The following is a 15971-nucleotide window of genomic DNA, read 5'->3' as shown; positions in this document are numbered from 1 at the left end:
GCGACCCTATCGCAGACATAAGGACAATCGTTGAGCTTGTGCTGTTCTGTCAGAACCAGACCATTTTCATGGCATCAGTATTTGTTTTAAGCATCAAGTTCCTGACCAAGCGAATCTGAGGTGTTATCAGTGTCCCCTTCATCCACCGCCTCCCCTGACTTGTCCCACATCCAGAATGGGGCATGAGGGGGGTACACACCCATTAGACAACACTGAGCGTGTCTGAACACTGTCCTTTTTCTTCCACACTAGTGGCCTTTTGAGGGGAATGTAGTATGTGACACAGGAGAGGGCTAAGAGCTAAATAAAGATGTTTCCAACTAGCTACATCTAACAGTTTAATTTTAAAACAAAATTTAAAAATAACTACTTAAAAATATCTAGTAATTCAGATCAAAACACTCACCCAGCTCATCAGTCTTAGAGAAAACCTATAATTTACCTCTATGTGAAAATTAATCTTTTGCAAATCCTAGACTACTAGAGCTGTAAGGGACCTCAGAAACTGACTAGTTTTTGTGTTTTCTCTATGAAAATCAGATGAAACCTATGGATAGCTCTCCAGAAGAGTCAGATATACACCTATGTATAGTTTTGATTCATTTTCAGGGGATTCAAAGAGCTGACCATTCATGGATTCCAAATTACTAATTCCTCAGTCCTACAGCCTCACCCTACAAATGAAGATACTGAGGCCCAGAAAGAATGAATGTGAGGGTATTTTAATATAAAAACTGTGTGTAGGAAAAGCAGCCTGGTTGGATAGAAACTAAAATCTGTCAGAGATAAATGAGTTTAAGGCATCTTTAGGCCTTAGCCTTCTCCAACATCAAAACAAGTGGCTTATTTTTCTTCAGTTTACCAAACAAGAAAAGTGTACCCTTCCAGAAAACTTGAAGCAAAACTTACCCTTTTAAGGTCAAGGGTTAAATTTTCTTTTTTCCTTAAAAAGTGTCCTATTAGTAAGTAAATTAGCTCCTAGCCTCTTAAGGCTTTGAAGAACATCAAACTTTCAACTATCCTTCCAGTTTATCCCTATTTATTCTCATGTAAAGCTATGCATGTATTCACTTTCGATATTTACTGAAGGAGTCAAGTGAAGAGATCATAAAAGCATAAACATCTCTCTCGTTCTCTAAAAAAAAAAATGGCAGTTTTGCCTATCTTGTGTGGCCCTTGTTTGCTTAATAAGCTATTTTATTAAAGTAGAACAAACACCAAACACCTTATAAATCATAAGGATCAGATGATGAATTATAACTTGAACATACTGTTTAACCATCACTTTGGTCAAAAGAAGCATTACCACCATCCCCTAAGTCCCCCTTCATTGCCTCTCTGCTCAAAAGTAGTTTCTTTCGACTTTAGTTTTACCTACTTTTTTTTTTTTTAACTCTACCAAAAAATAGAATCATATAGTTTATTTCTTTTGTGGGTGACTTCTTCAATACTATGTTGAGAATCATCCGTGTGGTGGGACTGCTGTATTTTGGTCGCTGAATAGTATCCCACTGTATGACTATACCACAACTTATTCAACCATTAATGGACATCTGGGTTGCTTCCATCAGCGTTTTTAAAAAGCTTAAAAAAAAAAATCACCTTTGAAAATAAAAATGCTTCCTTGAAGTCACCCCTTGAAAAGGAAGGAACAGTTATTCCAGCCTTAGGAAATGTTAAGAAATGGGCAAAGGAAAAAGAAGACAAGCCGATGATGGGTGCAGGTTAGTTTAGAGGGAGTGAAAATTATTTTTCCATTGAGCAAATAAACTGATTTGCAAACCACACAGTGAAAATTTAGTTTGGGGGATTGTTTTTTACAAAGAAAAATACAACATTCAGTTCAGTTCAGTAATATATATATATATATATATATACACACACACATTTCTTTTGACATTTATTGTAATACATTTTTTTTAATTACACACAATTCACTTTACCAGTAAAGTTACCATTTTGAAGTAAGGAAACATTAGGATAATATTAAACAAATAATAAAAATGTCTATTTCATTTCCAAGTTATGGATAGCTAGAAGACAGAGGAAGGAGAGGGAAGAACAGAGCTTGGCTAAGGGAAATGCAACCACACAGCAGAAACGACTGGACCACAAACCTCAAAAGGGCACCCTGGACTGGCTGGGGATCTTCCTGCTTTTTTAGTAGCCTGTGAACTATTTATATTTTCTTTCACCTCTGACATTTCTCAGCCCTACAACCCCGCTGCTGATGACCCAGCTTCCAAAATCACTCCCAGGCCTCCAAGTCCTCTATTCTGTTGGGGCACACAGCTCTTCTGTTTTTGGTTTTTGTTTTTTTTAAGGCCATCAGCATCTCAGCAAAAGGCACCAACATCCATTTATCTTAAGTGCTCAAGCCAGAAACTCAAGCTCAAATCGCCCTTGATATCCTGATTCTTTTCCTCATTTTCATTTCCATCCATCAGCAAGCCTGGTGCTTCTGCCTTGTACGTATGTATCTGCTGCACCACCTTAGTGCGAAGTTGCCAGTCTCTTGCTTGCCTGCTCACTCTCGCTGTTGCCCCTCTGATAAACTCTTCCCTTAATAGCCAGAATGACTTTTCAAAAATGTTTATTACATCACGTCTCTCCCCTACCTGAAATGGCTCAGCGGCAGCGGCTTCCCACCGCGCTAACGTCCAGACCAACAACTGATTACTCTTCAACCTCACTTCATGCCCCTCTCCGCTGGCTCCTGGGCTGGACGACACAGCCTCCGTTCAGCTTCCAGAAAAAACGGAACTCTACTGCCTCAGGGCCTTAGCACACACTCCCCGTGCCAGGAATGCCCTCCCCACCTTCATTCTTTACACCACTACGTTCTCCCCATCCTTTCGTTCTCAGATTAAACGTTCCCTGCTCAGGCAGTGACCCTGTCCTCTACCCTTATTCACCCTTACAGCATTCTAACGTATTCGGCATCTTTGCGCAATGTGATTTTATTTACATTTTGATTGTTTGTCTTCCCCTCCCTAGAACATAAGCTCTGCGAAGATGGGATCTATGCTAGTCTTGCTCACCAAAGTAAATAAATGAATAAATGAAAATTACAAGCCATGAGATTACCCAACAGCCCGCCAGGGACACCGACGAAAAGGGCCGGCCTGGGAGGCAAAACCTCTCTCCGACTGAAACCGCGGCAGCTGCTCGCGATTCCCAGCACAGCACCCGGAGCCCGCGAGGATCACTAGAGCGGCTGCCTCGGCCTTCACTGCTGAGCGCCGGGCCCCGGGCTCCTCAGAACCTCAAGAGGCAGGGAAGGGGGTGAGGACTCGCGGGCTGGGAGACGAGTCCACCAAGGCCTGCGAATCACGGCATCTATGGCCGCCCTGTTAGAGAAACGAGCGCAATTACCCACGACCTCAGCTTTACACCTGTCCTTCTGTAGCCCAGCGGACCCAACGGACCGTCTAGTTCTCCACGCTAAACCCTCCAGGATCAAAAAACCCAAAGCAACACCACGGGTGCAGCCCCGACCCCAGGCCCCCGCCCCGCCTCCTGCCAGGCAGTTTCTTCTTCCTTCCGGAAGCGCGGAGGCCCCGCCCACTGCCGCAAAGCCGAGCCTGCGGCGCGACACGCCGGGCCTCAGCCAATGGCCTGAGTCCCAGGGAACGTTACCTCTGACCTCAGGGCTGATCGGAGACAGTAGGACGTACTCCTCGCGAGAGGTGAGGTTGAAGCTGCCTCCGCCATCTTGGAGATGGGAGACGGGCGATGGTTGTGATCCTTCTGCTAATGCAAACAACAAAACGGGCACATTAGTCACTCTGAGTGAGGCTCTCATCACTCTAACTGTTGACCAAAGCTACAGAAGCAGCGAGGGTGTCAAGCCGATCGCGGCGATATTGATAGCTGCCTCCACTGCCCGCTGGGGCGGCAGAAGTGAAGTAACCGAGGACCGGAAGGATGGTGCAGTCCTGTTCCGCCTACGGCTGCAAGAACCGATACGACAAGGACAAGCCCGTTTCTTTCCACAAGTGAGTACCCTGCCTGCGCGCCCGGCGGCCTCGGCCCCTCCTGGGGCCGCGGGCGCGCGGCCGTGCTCGGGGGCGGAGCCGGGCGCGTGTCCGCGCGAGAGCCGCGAGGGGGCGGGGCAGGGGCGGGGCCAGGGCGGGGCGCCGTCGGGCGCGGCGGCCCTGGAGCGGCAGGCGAGTCCCCGGAACAGTCGCCGGCGCCCCGTCCCGGGGGGCGCGTTCCCGGCGCGCGTCGCCGCCGCGGCGGCCCGTCCTCGCGCTCAGGTTCGCGCGCCGCTCGCGGTGGTGGCGAGTTCGGGGCCCGCAGGCGACGCCTGGAGCCCCTCCCCCCCCCCCCCGCGCGGGTCGTGAGGGGTCCAGACCCGGAGGCAGTTGAGCTTCCCCACCCGCGTCACGGAGAGGGCAGGGAGGTGGGAGCAGCAGCAGGGACCGCGGAGGCCCGCGTTCCCCAACCCCGCCTCACAGCGGGGAGGCCACTTGGCCGGTTGCCTGGGAGCAGCTCTTGGACCCGGCTTCCAGGACCCCACCCTGAAGGGCCGCGGAGTTTCAGAGAAAGCTCCGGGCGCTGCGAGGACGAGGACTTGTGTGTCGCGCCCGGCGGTAGCGCGGGCAGTGACAGCCTGTCGGGCGCGGCGAGGGTCTGCACGATGCCATTTCATTCAGCCAAGTTCGGTATTTACAGGTTTCATTACCTTAAAAAATGTTTGCAGTAATTCCCGACTATAAGTGGACAACAGCTAAAGAAATGAGAACAAGTGGTACATTGTAGAAATCGTTTATAGCTAAATAATTACCAAAGCAAAGTCTTAAATATTCATTCAGTTTAGGGGGTGGGGGCCTTTTGTGTTTAACAGGGAATGTGGGTGCATTTTTATAGGTTTGACATAACATGAGAGGAACAGAAATAAGAATGTCTAATAGAGCATAGGGAGCTCTTGACAGTGCTGATATTTCCTCTTCCGAGAAGGGGATAGAACACTTAACACTTCCCGGATTCAGTTCAGTATATCCTAACCTTACCTCTCGGTTGATTAGAATTTCTGAAAGCTGGTGAATTGGCCTCCAGGACTTCCAGAGTGAAGGAACAGGTCTGGAGATGGTGATGCAGTCGCAGGCATTCAGCCCCCACCTCCACGTTTCTAATGATCTGGCAGAGGGCATCTAAGCCTCCCGAAGACCCTCCACTGGCTCTGGTTAAGGATGACATTCACACATCAGAAATGCTGAGTTTCTGCTGGCTGTTAAATACTTGGTTTTTTCATCCAAAGAAGGGCTAACCTGCCCCTCACCCCTTATCTAGAAGAATAGTTTTGGGAAGTGATTGGGAAAGATCTTGACCTCAGAGACAAACTGCATTGTAGTCCTTGAGTCCGCAGGCCCTGGGTGCTGAGTTATACCAGTGATTGCTATCATGTTGTCCTTCTAGAGGCACTTCCAGCAGGAGCATTCTAGGAGTCCTTCTTTTCTCAGTTTCTACCTGGTGGCAGTGGGAACAGCTATGCTGGGCAAAGAAAAGGGACTGCCTGCAAGGTGGGTTAGAGCTTCCTGACCACGGCAGAGTCAGGCTCCAGCGTACCTCACTTGGAAGAGAAACTGTGCAACACAGATTCGAAACACCCTCTTTTGGCTTCTTTCCAATCCCCCCAGCTCACTAAATCCTTGACCTGGAAGAATAAAATCACAATAAGTTTAAACTCTTCCTACCTCCCTTTATCTGGGCCCAGTGGACATATTTCAGTTGATTAAGAGGTAAATCAGAATGAATGCTTTATTTCTGTTTGACTATATTTTGATTAATTCAGATTCATCAGACTGATTCTAAGAGAACTAAAAGCTGCTTTTTCTTGGTACATGGTTATGAATGTGCAGTTTTGCTTTACAATACACAGAAAATCACTGGTAAAAAAATAATTAATACACATTGACTCTATAGCATGTATATTTTACCTGGAACTTTTAGTGTCTTCAGGATAAAAAGTTAAGCATTAAAAGCTGAGATAAATAGATAGGTGGAGCTATATGACTTACCCTTGTGTATTCAGATATGTGTGGAATTCCTGTATCTGTTAGTGAAGGTTATTTACTGCGCGTGGGCCTTCGACCCCCAACCTTCTGTCACCTATTCTGCCAGCTGCATACATCTAACCACGTGGCTACCTTTTAATAAGCATATTTTTACATAATGTAAATTCTTAATAAGCCTGTCCTGTTTAGATTGTATGCGTTATTATATGTGACATTCTTATAACTGCTGTGTGATCAAAAAGATTCCTATAAGAAATACTGTTGTTGTTTTTAATAAATTTATGTGTTTATTTATTGGCTGTGTTGGATCTTCGTTGCTACGCATTTCTCTAGTTGTGGCTCGCGGGCTCTAGAGCACAGGCTCAGTAGTTGTGGTGCACTTTGGGGCTTAGTTGCTCTGCGGCATGTGGGATCTTTCCGGAGCAGGGATCAGACCCATGTCCCCTGCATTGGCAGGAGGATTCTTAACCACTGGGTCACCAAGGAGGTCCTAAGAAATACCGCTTTTTTAAAAAAACAGGGTGGGGGACAAGATGGCGGCGAAGTAGAGGGACGTGGAATGCATCCCTCTCCACAGATGCATTGGGAACACACCAAAAGATGCAATAAATCCCACAGAGAACGAACTGAACACCAGCAGACAACCTCAGACACCAGAAAGGACTACAAGGATCCTGGCATTACCACCTTTTTATATACTTCTATTTCTAGCTAAGTTTTTGGTAGTACGGACTATATATCTCTCCTACCTTCATTTCATCTCTATCCTTTATACATTTCTATTCCCTTCTTTTTATTTACATATTTCCAGGTACACTATGATCTTCTGTTCCCCTGTCTTCCAGCCACTTTTAGTTTATTTCATCTTCACATATAAGCAGCACTATCGATCTGCTCTGCCTCCTTGCTCTATTCTCTAGATGACACACTGCCTTGGTATTTAATACTAGGTTTTTGTCTTTATCTTAGTTCTTAGTACAATTGTCTAATTTCATTCTGAGAATCTCCATTCTGTGTGGTGGTACTCTAGCTCTTTTTTATATTTGATCCTAGCTTTCAATATCTCCCTGGATTTGTGTTTGTAAGTATAAGGTGTTATTTGTTTGTTTGTTTGTTTTTGCTTTTGTTGCTGTTTTGTTCTGTTTTGGTTTTCAATTTCTGTTGGGTTTCTCTTTGAATATCTGATAGCATACTGGGGGTCTTCTGTCAGGTCTTTCCAGAGCCTTATGTCCTAATGGATTCAGTAATTGTGTGTTTTATACATGTATGTGTTTCCTAGACTTAGTATTTGTTTAACCCAACACTTGGACATTAGTGTGGGGCTTGGGCAGTCTTCTATAAACCCCTTTATCACTGGGACAAGCAACCCCAGAAGTTTGGACTACCATGAGGAAACAGAAACACCATGCAGGCAAAGGAGCAGGAAAAAAACCCACAAGACCAAACAAATGAAGAGGAAATAGGAAAAATGCCTGGAAAAGAATTCAGAGTAATGATAGTAAAAATGATACAAAATCTCAATAACAAAATAAAGTACAAGAAACAGTTCATAAGAACTCAAAAGAACTAAAGAACAAACAAACAGCAACGGATAACAAAATGACTGAAATTAAAAATAGTCTAGATGGTATAACCAGCAGAATGACTGAGGCAGAAGGACAAATAAGTGAGTTGGAAGATAGAATGGGGAAATAACTGCCACAGAGCAGGAAAAAGATAAAAGAATGAAAGACAGTCTCAGAGATCTCAGTGATAACATTAAGCATACCAACATTCGAATCATAGGCATCCCAGAAGAAGAAGAAAAAAAGAAAGGGTCTGAGAAAATATTGGAAGAGGTTATAGTGGAAAACTTCCCCAACATGGGAAAGGAAATAATTAACCAAGTCCAAGAAGCACAGAGAGTCTCATACAGAATAAACCCAAGGAGAAATACTCCAAGGCACATATTAATCAAACTAACGACAATTAAACACAAAGAAAAAATATTAAAAGCAGCAAGAGAAAAGCAACAAACAACATAAAAGGGAAAACCCATCAGGATAACAGCTGACCTTTCTACAGAAACTCTGCAGGCCAGAAGGGAATGGCAGGATATACTGAAAGTCCTGAAAGAGAGAAACCTACAGCCAAGAATACTCAACCTAGCAAGAATCTCATTCAGATTCGATGGAGAAATCAAAAGCTTTCCAGACAAGCAAAAGTTAAGAGAATTCAGCACCACCAAACCAGCCTTAAAACAGTTGCTAAAGGAACTTCTCTAAGTAGGACACACAAGATAAGGAAAACACCTACAAATACAAACCCAAAACAATTAAGAAAATGGTCATTGGAACACACATGTCAATAATCACCTTAAATGTAAATGGATTCAATGCTCCAACCAAAAGACACAGACTGGCTGAATGGATACAAAACCAAGACCCTTCTATATGCTGCCTACAAGAAACCCACTTCAGACCAAGGGATACATATAGACTGAAAGTAAAGGGATGGAAAAAGATATTCCATGCAAATGAAAGTCAAAAGAAAGCTGGAGTAGCAATACTCATATCAGACAAATTAGACCTTAAAGTAAAGACTATTAAAAGAAACAAGGAAGGACACTACATAATGATCAAGGGATCCATTCAAGAAGAACATATCACAATGGTAAATATCTATGCTCCCAACATAGGAGCACCTCAATACATAAGGCAGATGCTAACAGCTATAAAAGGGGACATCGACAGTAACACAATAATAGCGGGAGACTTGAACACCCCACTTACATCAATGGACAGATCATCCAAACAGAAAATAAATAAAGACACACAAGCTTTAAATGACACATTAGACCATCTCGACTTAATTGATCTTTATAGGACATTCCATCCAAAAATGACAGAATACACTTTCTTCTCAAGTGCACACGGAACATTTTCCAGGATAGATCACATCTTGGGTCACAAATCAAACCTCGGCAAATTCAAGAAATTGAAATCATATCAAGCATCTTCTCAGACCACAATGCCATGAGACTAGATATCAATTACAGGAAAAAAACTGCAAAAAATACAAACACATGGAGGCTAAACAATTCACTCTTAAACAACCAAGGAATCACTAAAGAAATCAAAGAGGAAATAAAAAAATATCTAGAAACAAACAACAATGAAGACACAACAACCCAAAACCTATGGGATGCAGCAAAAGCAGTTCTAAGAGGGACATGTATCAAACAACCTAACCTTACACCTAAAACAATTAGAAAAAGAACAAAGAAACACCAAAATCATAAAGATCAGAGCAGAAATAAATGAAAATGGAAGGAAACAATAGCAAAAATTAATAAAACTAAAAGCTGGTTCTTTAAGAAGATAACAAAATTGATAAACCATTAGCCAGACTTATCAAGAAAAAAAGGGAGAAGATGCAAATCAACAGAATTAGAAATGAAAAAGGAGAAGTAACAGCAGACACCACAGAAATACAAAAGACCATGAGAGACTACTACAAGCAACTATATGCCAATAAATTGGATAACCTGGAAGAAATGGATACATTCTTAGAAAAGTACTGTCTTCTAAGACTGAACCAGGAGGAAATAGAAACTATGAACAGCCCAATCACAAGTAATGAAATTGAGGCAGTGATTAAAAATCTCCCAACACACAAAAGCCCAGGACCAGATGGCTTCATGGGCGAATTCTATCAAACATTTTGAGAAGAGCTAACACCTATCCTTCTCAAACTCTTCCAAAATATTGCAGAAGGAGGAACACTCCCAAACTCATTCTACGAGGCCACCATCACCCTGATACCAAAACCAGGCAAAGATGTCACACAAAAAGAAAATTATAGGCCAATATCCCTGATGAATATAGATGCAAAAATCCTCAACAAAATACTAGCTAACAGAATCCAACAGTACATTAAAAACATCATACACCGTGATGAGGTGGGGTTTATCCTGGGATGCAAGGATTCTTCAATATACACAAACCAATCAATGTGATACATCATATCAACAAATTGAAGGATAAAAAGCATATGATTATCTCAATAGATGCAGAAAAAGCTTTTGACAAAATTCAACATCCATTTATGATAAAAGCTCTCCAGAAAATGGGCATAGAAGGAAATTACCTCAACATAATAAAAGCCATATATGAAAAACCAAAAGCCAACATCGTTCTCAATGGGGAAAAACGGGAAGAATTCCCTCTAAGAACAGGAACAAGACAAGGGTGTCCACTCTCACCACTATTATTCAACATAGTTTTGGAAGTTTTAGCCACAGCAATCAGAGAAGAAAAAGAAAGAAAAGGAATCGAAATTGGAAAAGAAGAAGTAAAATTGTCACTCTTTGCAGATGACATGATATTATATATAGAAAACCCTAAAGACTCTACCAGAAAACTGCTAGCACTAATTGATGAGTTTAGTAAAGTAGCAGGATACAAAATTAATGCACAGAAATCTCTTGCACTCCTATACACTAACAACGGAAGAGCAGAAAGAGAAATTAAGGAAACTCTCCCATTTACCATTGCAACAAAAAGAATAAAATACCTAGGAATAAACCTGCCTAAGGAGGCAAAAGATCTGTATGCAGAAAACTTTAAGACATTGTTGAAAGAAATCAAAGACGACACAAACAGATGGAGGGACATACCATGTTCCTGGATTGGAAGAATCAACATCGTGAAAATGTCTGTACTACCCAAAGCAATTTACAGATTCAATGCAATCCCTATCAAATTACCAATGGCATTTCTCACAGAACTAGAGCAAGAAATCTTACGATTTGTATGGAAATGCAAAAGACCCCGAATAGCCAAAGCAATCTTGAGAAGGAAGAATGGAGTTGGTGGAATCAGGCTTCCTGACTTCAAACTATACTACAAGGCCATAGTGATCAAGACAGTATGGTACTGGCACAAAAATAGGAAGGAAGATCAATGGAATAGAATAGAGAACTCAGAAGTAAGCCCAAACACATATGGGCACCTTATCTTTGACAAAGGAGGCACGAGTATACAATGGAAAAAAGACAGCCTCTTCAATAAGTGGTGCTGGGAAAATTGGACAGCAACATGTAAAAGAATGAAATTAGAACACTTCCTAACACCATACACAAAAATCAACTCCAAATGGATTAAAGACCTACATGTAAGGCCAGACACTATCAAACTCCTAGAGGAAAACCTAGGCAGAACACTCTATGACATCCATCAAAGCAACATCCTTTTTGACCCACCTCCTAGAATCAGGGAAATAAAATCAAGAATAAACGAATGGGACCTCATGAAACTTAAAAGCTTTTGCACAGCAAAAGAAACCATAAACAAGACTAAAAGGCAACCCTCAGAATGGGAAAAAATAATTGCCTATGAAACAACGGACAAAGGATTAACCTCCAAAATATACAAGCAGCTCATGAAGCTTAATACCAAAAAAGCAAATAGCCCAATCCACAAATGGGCAGACCTAAATAGACATTTCTCCAAAGAAGACATACAGATGGCCAACAAACACATGAAAAGATGCTCAACATCACTAATCATCAGAGAAATGCAAGTCAAAGCCACAATGAGGTATCACCTCACACCAATCAGAATGGCCATCATCACAAAGTCTGGAAACCACAAATGTTGGAGAGGGTGTGGAGAAAAGGGAACTCTCCTGCACTGTTGGTGGGACTGTAAGTTGGTACAGCCACTATGGAAAACAATTTGGAGGTTCCTTAAAAAACTACAAATAGAACTACCATATGATCCAGTCATCCCACTCCTGGGCATATACCCAAAGAAAACCATAATCCCAAAAGAAACTTGTACCATAATGTTCATTGCAGCACTATTTACAATAGCCAGGACATGGAAGCAACCTAAATGCCCATCAACAAATGAATGGATAAAGAAGATGTGGCATATATATACAATGGAATATTACTCAGCGATAAAAAGGAATGAGATGGAGCTATATGTCATGAGGTGGATAGACCTAGAGTTTGTCATACAGAGAGAAGTCAGAAAGAGAAAGACAAATATTGTATGCTAATGTGGGAAGACATTCGGGAACCTTTCTGAAACCTTGAAAATCTTAAAGTATGTGGGCCGAGCGATGGGATTCAGAATGTCCTGCTTGAGCAGTGGAGGAGCTGAGGGTGTGGGGCGTGGAGACTAATATCACCCTGTTTGGCCCTGAAGGATGGCTGGTTAGCCAAAGACGGGTAAGATTCCTCAGAGGAGGAACAACCTAAGACAGGCACAGCCGCAGAGGGGCCAACAGGGGTGGTGCATAGAGCCTTCCTTATATCACCCTGTTTGGCCCTGAAGGGATGACTGGTTAGCCAGAGACGGGTAAGATTCCTCAAGGGAGGAACAACCTAAGACAGGCACAGTCGCAGAGGGGCCAACAGGGGTGGGGCACAGACCCCTAATATCTGAGAGAGGTCTACTGCCCCCAGGGCTGTTTTGCTCTCCACGCCCAGCTCAAATCCATACCTGCTCAACTCGGACCCAGGAAGCAGACAAAGATAATTGCCTCAGTCATGTGAGGCCTTTGATTGTTTATGGGTGTAACCTGAGAATGTTAGCCCACCAACTCAATAAAAGCAACCTGGGATGAGTCAGCAAGGCTCTTGATCCAAGAGGTCTTGAGCCCCCGTCCCACTTTTCTCTTCAGTCTGTGTCTGTGTCTTCTTCAAGCTTGCGGCACCCGTCACTCACCTCGAGTCGCCGAGCTGGTCTCGGCATGCTAACTCATGTATACGGAATCTAAAAATGGTACTGATGAACTCAGTGACAAGACAAGAATAAGGACACAGATGCAGAGAATGGACTGGAGATCTCGAGGTTTGGGGTTGCAGGGGGTGAAGGGGAAGCTGAGACGAAGTGAGAGCGTAGCATAGACATATATATACTACCAGCTGTAAAATAGCCAGTGGGAAGTTGTTGTATAACAAAGGGAGTTCAGCTCGGTGATGGATAATGCCTTGGAGGACTGGCATGGGGAGGGTGGGAGGGAGTCGAGGGAGGGAGGGGATATGGGAATATGTGTATAAATACAGATGATTTACCTTGGTGTACCTCAAAAACTGGTACAAGAGTGTAAAGCAATTATATTCCAATAAATAAAATAAAATAAAAAAACATAAAAAAACAAAGATACCATGCTGGGAGGGGTGACTTATATTCCACATTAGTGGTGGTCATTTTAGTTATAGGATTTTATTTATTTATTTTTAGAAATTTATTTATTTATTGGCTGCATTGGGTCTTTGCTGCTTGCTCCAGTTATGGCAAGCATGGGCTACTCTTCACTGTGGTGTGCAGGCTTCTCATTGCCATGGCTTCTCTTGTTGCGGAGCGTGGACTCTAGGTGGTCGGGCTTCAATAGTTGTGGCACTTGGGCTCAGTTGTTCTGGAGCACAGACTTAGTTGCTCCCAGGCACGTGGGATCTTCCCAGACCAGGGATCTGTGTCCCCTGTATTGGCAGGCAGATTCTTAACCACTGTGCCACCAGGGAAGTCCCATTATAGAATTTTAAAACAAGTACATTTTTAAAAATTTTACTTTATTCTGGTATAGTTGATTTACAGTGTTGTATTAGTTTCTGCTGTAGTGCAAAGTGACTCAGTTATGCATGTGTATGCATTCTTTTTCATATTCTTTTCCATTATGGTTTATCTCAGGATATTGACTATAGTTCCCTATGCTATACAGTAGGACCTAGTTGTTTATCCATTCTATGTATGTAATAGTTTGCATCTGCTAATCCCAAAGTCCCACTCCATCCCTCCCTCATCACCTTCCCACCTTGGCAACCACAAGTCTGTTCTCTGTGTCAAAACCAAGTATATTCTTAACAAACTAAGGTAATAAGGGCACAACTAAAAGCTGTCAAAAAAAAAAAAAAAAGAATTCACAGGGCTGGTGGGCTGGTGTTTTAATCACATTCTCCTTGGTGTGTTAACACTGATGTAAGCTAGTTCTTTTCTAAGCAGGAAAGTCTGGGTGTGCCTTTTCTTTTTTTTTTTTTTTTTTGAGTAAGGTTGGAAAACTGAATTATTTCATCTTCTCAGGTTTCCTCTTACTCGACCCAGTCTTTGTAAAAAATGGGAGGCAGCCGTCAGAAGAAAAAACTTTAAGCCCACCAAGTACAGCAGCATTTGCTCGGAACACTTTACTCCAGACTGCTTTAAGAGGGAGTGCAACAACAAATTACTGAAAGAGGACGCTGTCCCCACAATATTTCTTTGTACTGAACCACATGACAAGGTAATAAGTGTTATAAAATATTGAGTGGTTTTCTATTTGTAAAATGAATATGTTCACTGTGGACACATTCGACAAGTTTGGAAAATCCAGAGTTGTGTTAACAAAATAAATGTTACCTGGAACCCATCACTTGTAAATAACCGCTGTTCACAGTGAAATACTTTTTGAAAATACAAAGTGCAGTTTATTAAAGCTAAATATCCTCACACTAAGAAACTCGATCTAGCTTCATAACTTTACGATCACTCTATATTCCTGCTTATATGTTGATAAGTTTTGATTTTTCTTCATCAGTGATAGTTCAGTTTCAAAGTATTTTTTCCCTCAGTTTTAAGTGCTTAGTATTTAATTAAATCTTAATAATCACTGTCTTTCTTGAATCCCATTTATACTTCAGGAAGAAAAGTATAATCAAAACTTAAACTATTTTCTCATTTTAGAGTGTTTGTATACCAGGGAAACAGAAATAAGTCTAATATTCTTAAATTCCACAGGTGAGTTCTTTTAAACTGTTATTTTTTTGTTATGAAATTCAAGTACTCTGCATCTTTGTTTTAGAAGGAAGATCTTCTGGAGCCGCAAGAACAGCTTCCCCCGCCTCCTTTAACACCCCCCATTTCCCAGGTCGATGCCGCTATTGGGTTACTCATGCCTCCTCTTCAGACCCCCGATAACCTCTCCGTGTTCTGTGACCACAATTACACTGTAGAAGACACCATGCACCAGAGGAAGAGGATTCACCAGCTCGAACAGCAAGTGGAAAAGCTCAGAAAGAAGCTCAAGACTGCACAGCAGCGGTGCAGAAGACAGGAGCGGCAGCTGGAGAAGCTAAAGGAGGTCGTGCACTTCCAGAAGGAGAAAGACGACGTCTCCGAGAGGGGTTATGTGATTCTACCAAATGACTATTTTGAGATAGTTGAAGTCCCGGCATGAAGAGTGAAACTTGTATTGGTTTTTAATGGGGCAGTACCACCTACCCTCTTCTAGCCGATAGAGGAGTTTCATTTGAAAACAATTACACTTGATTACTTGTACAAAAACAATTCAGAATATTTTTTTAAAAGAATAAATTAGATATATACTGTAAAATTGTAAATTTTTTGTTTGTAATTTCAGGGTTTTTACATTTTAACAAAATATTTTAAAAATTGTAAACTAACCTCAGAGCTTCACAGTAAGTTGGTTTCAAGATTGGGGATTTTTGTTTCTTAATTTGAGTATTTATAGAAATGATATGAAAATAAAAAGTAAAGAGAATAAGAACAGTACAGTAAGGATGATTTAAGTTTAAGGTTTAAAAGTTTAAATTAGTGCAGTTTATTGAGAGAACTTAGTCACATTTTAAATCAGAGGCATGGGACAATAAGTTCTCAGAATATATATATTCGTATTCACATATTCCTGTTTTGTAAAGTCTGCAGATTTATTTATCTTTCTTAATCAGTTATCAAAGATAAATTGGCAAGTCAATACTTAAAAAAAAAATTGGTTGTCTTTTGAGCAGAAAATGAGTCATTCCATACCTAATCAAAATGGTTAAATGACTTTAAAGCATGGATTTTTAAAAAGTGGACCCTTCTTTCCCCCTCACTGTCTGGCATTATAGAATTAGAGTGTACCTCCAGGGGAGGATACACTCGCCAGTAAGCAAAGTAGGCACTGTTATCAGCGAGGTAATGGCCA

General features: G+C 42.0%; 2 protein-coding genes across 7 annotated transcripts in view; both read left to right on the top strand.

The window, feature by feature from the left end:
- RNF170 (ring finger protein 170) overlaps nt 1-3123 on the top strand; it is a 34415-nt gene extending 31292 nt beyond the window's left edge. Inside the window, exon 7 of the mRNA XM_057696361.1 lies at nt 2998-3123. Coding sequence (XP_057552344.1) covers nt 2998-3057 — 60 coding nt within the window. The 3' untranslated portion in view covers nt 3058-3123. The remainder of the gene's footprint in view (nt 1-2997) is intronic.
- A 204-nt stretch (nt 3124-3327) lies between these two features.
- Nucleotides 3328-15372, top strand: THAP1 (THAP domain containing 1). 6 transcript variants are annotated; one of them, XR_009047662.1, is made up of 3 exons: nt 3328-4667; nt 14093-14288; nt 14850-14951. XR_009047662.1 is itself a non-coding variant. In XM_057696354.1 (3 exons), the coding sequence occupies exons 1-3, from the start codon at nt 3928-3930 to the stop codon at nt 15219-15221; spliced, it is 639 nt and encodes a 212-aa protein (XP_057552337.1). In that variant the 5' UTR covers nt 3861-3927; the 3' UTR covers nt 15222-15372. The 6 variants fall into 6 exon arrangements, 4 of the variants coding, with proteins under 4 accessions (XP_057552334.1, XP_057552335.1, XP_057552337.1 ...); XM_057696354.1 differs by having other exon boundaries at nt 3861-3998; nt 14850-15372; XM_057696353.1 differs by having other exon boundaries at nt 3861-3998; nt 14847-15372.
- Nucleotides 15373-15971: the final 599 nt, after the last annotated feature.

This window comes from Hippopotamus amphibius, chromosome 10 (genome assembly GCF_030028045.1).
Source record: "Hippopotamus amphibius kiboko isolate mHipAmp2 chromosome 10, mHipAmp2.hap2, whole genome shotgun sequence".
NCBI lineage: Eukaryota > Metazoa > Chordata > Mammalia > Artiodactyla > Hippopotamidae > Hippopotamus > Hippopotamus amphibius.
Note: the sequence above shows the minus strand (reverse complement) of the source record. Positions and strands in the feature narration are given on the sequence as shown.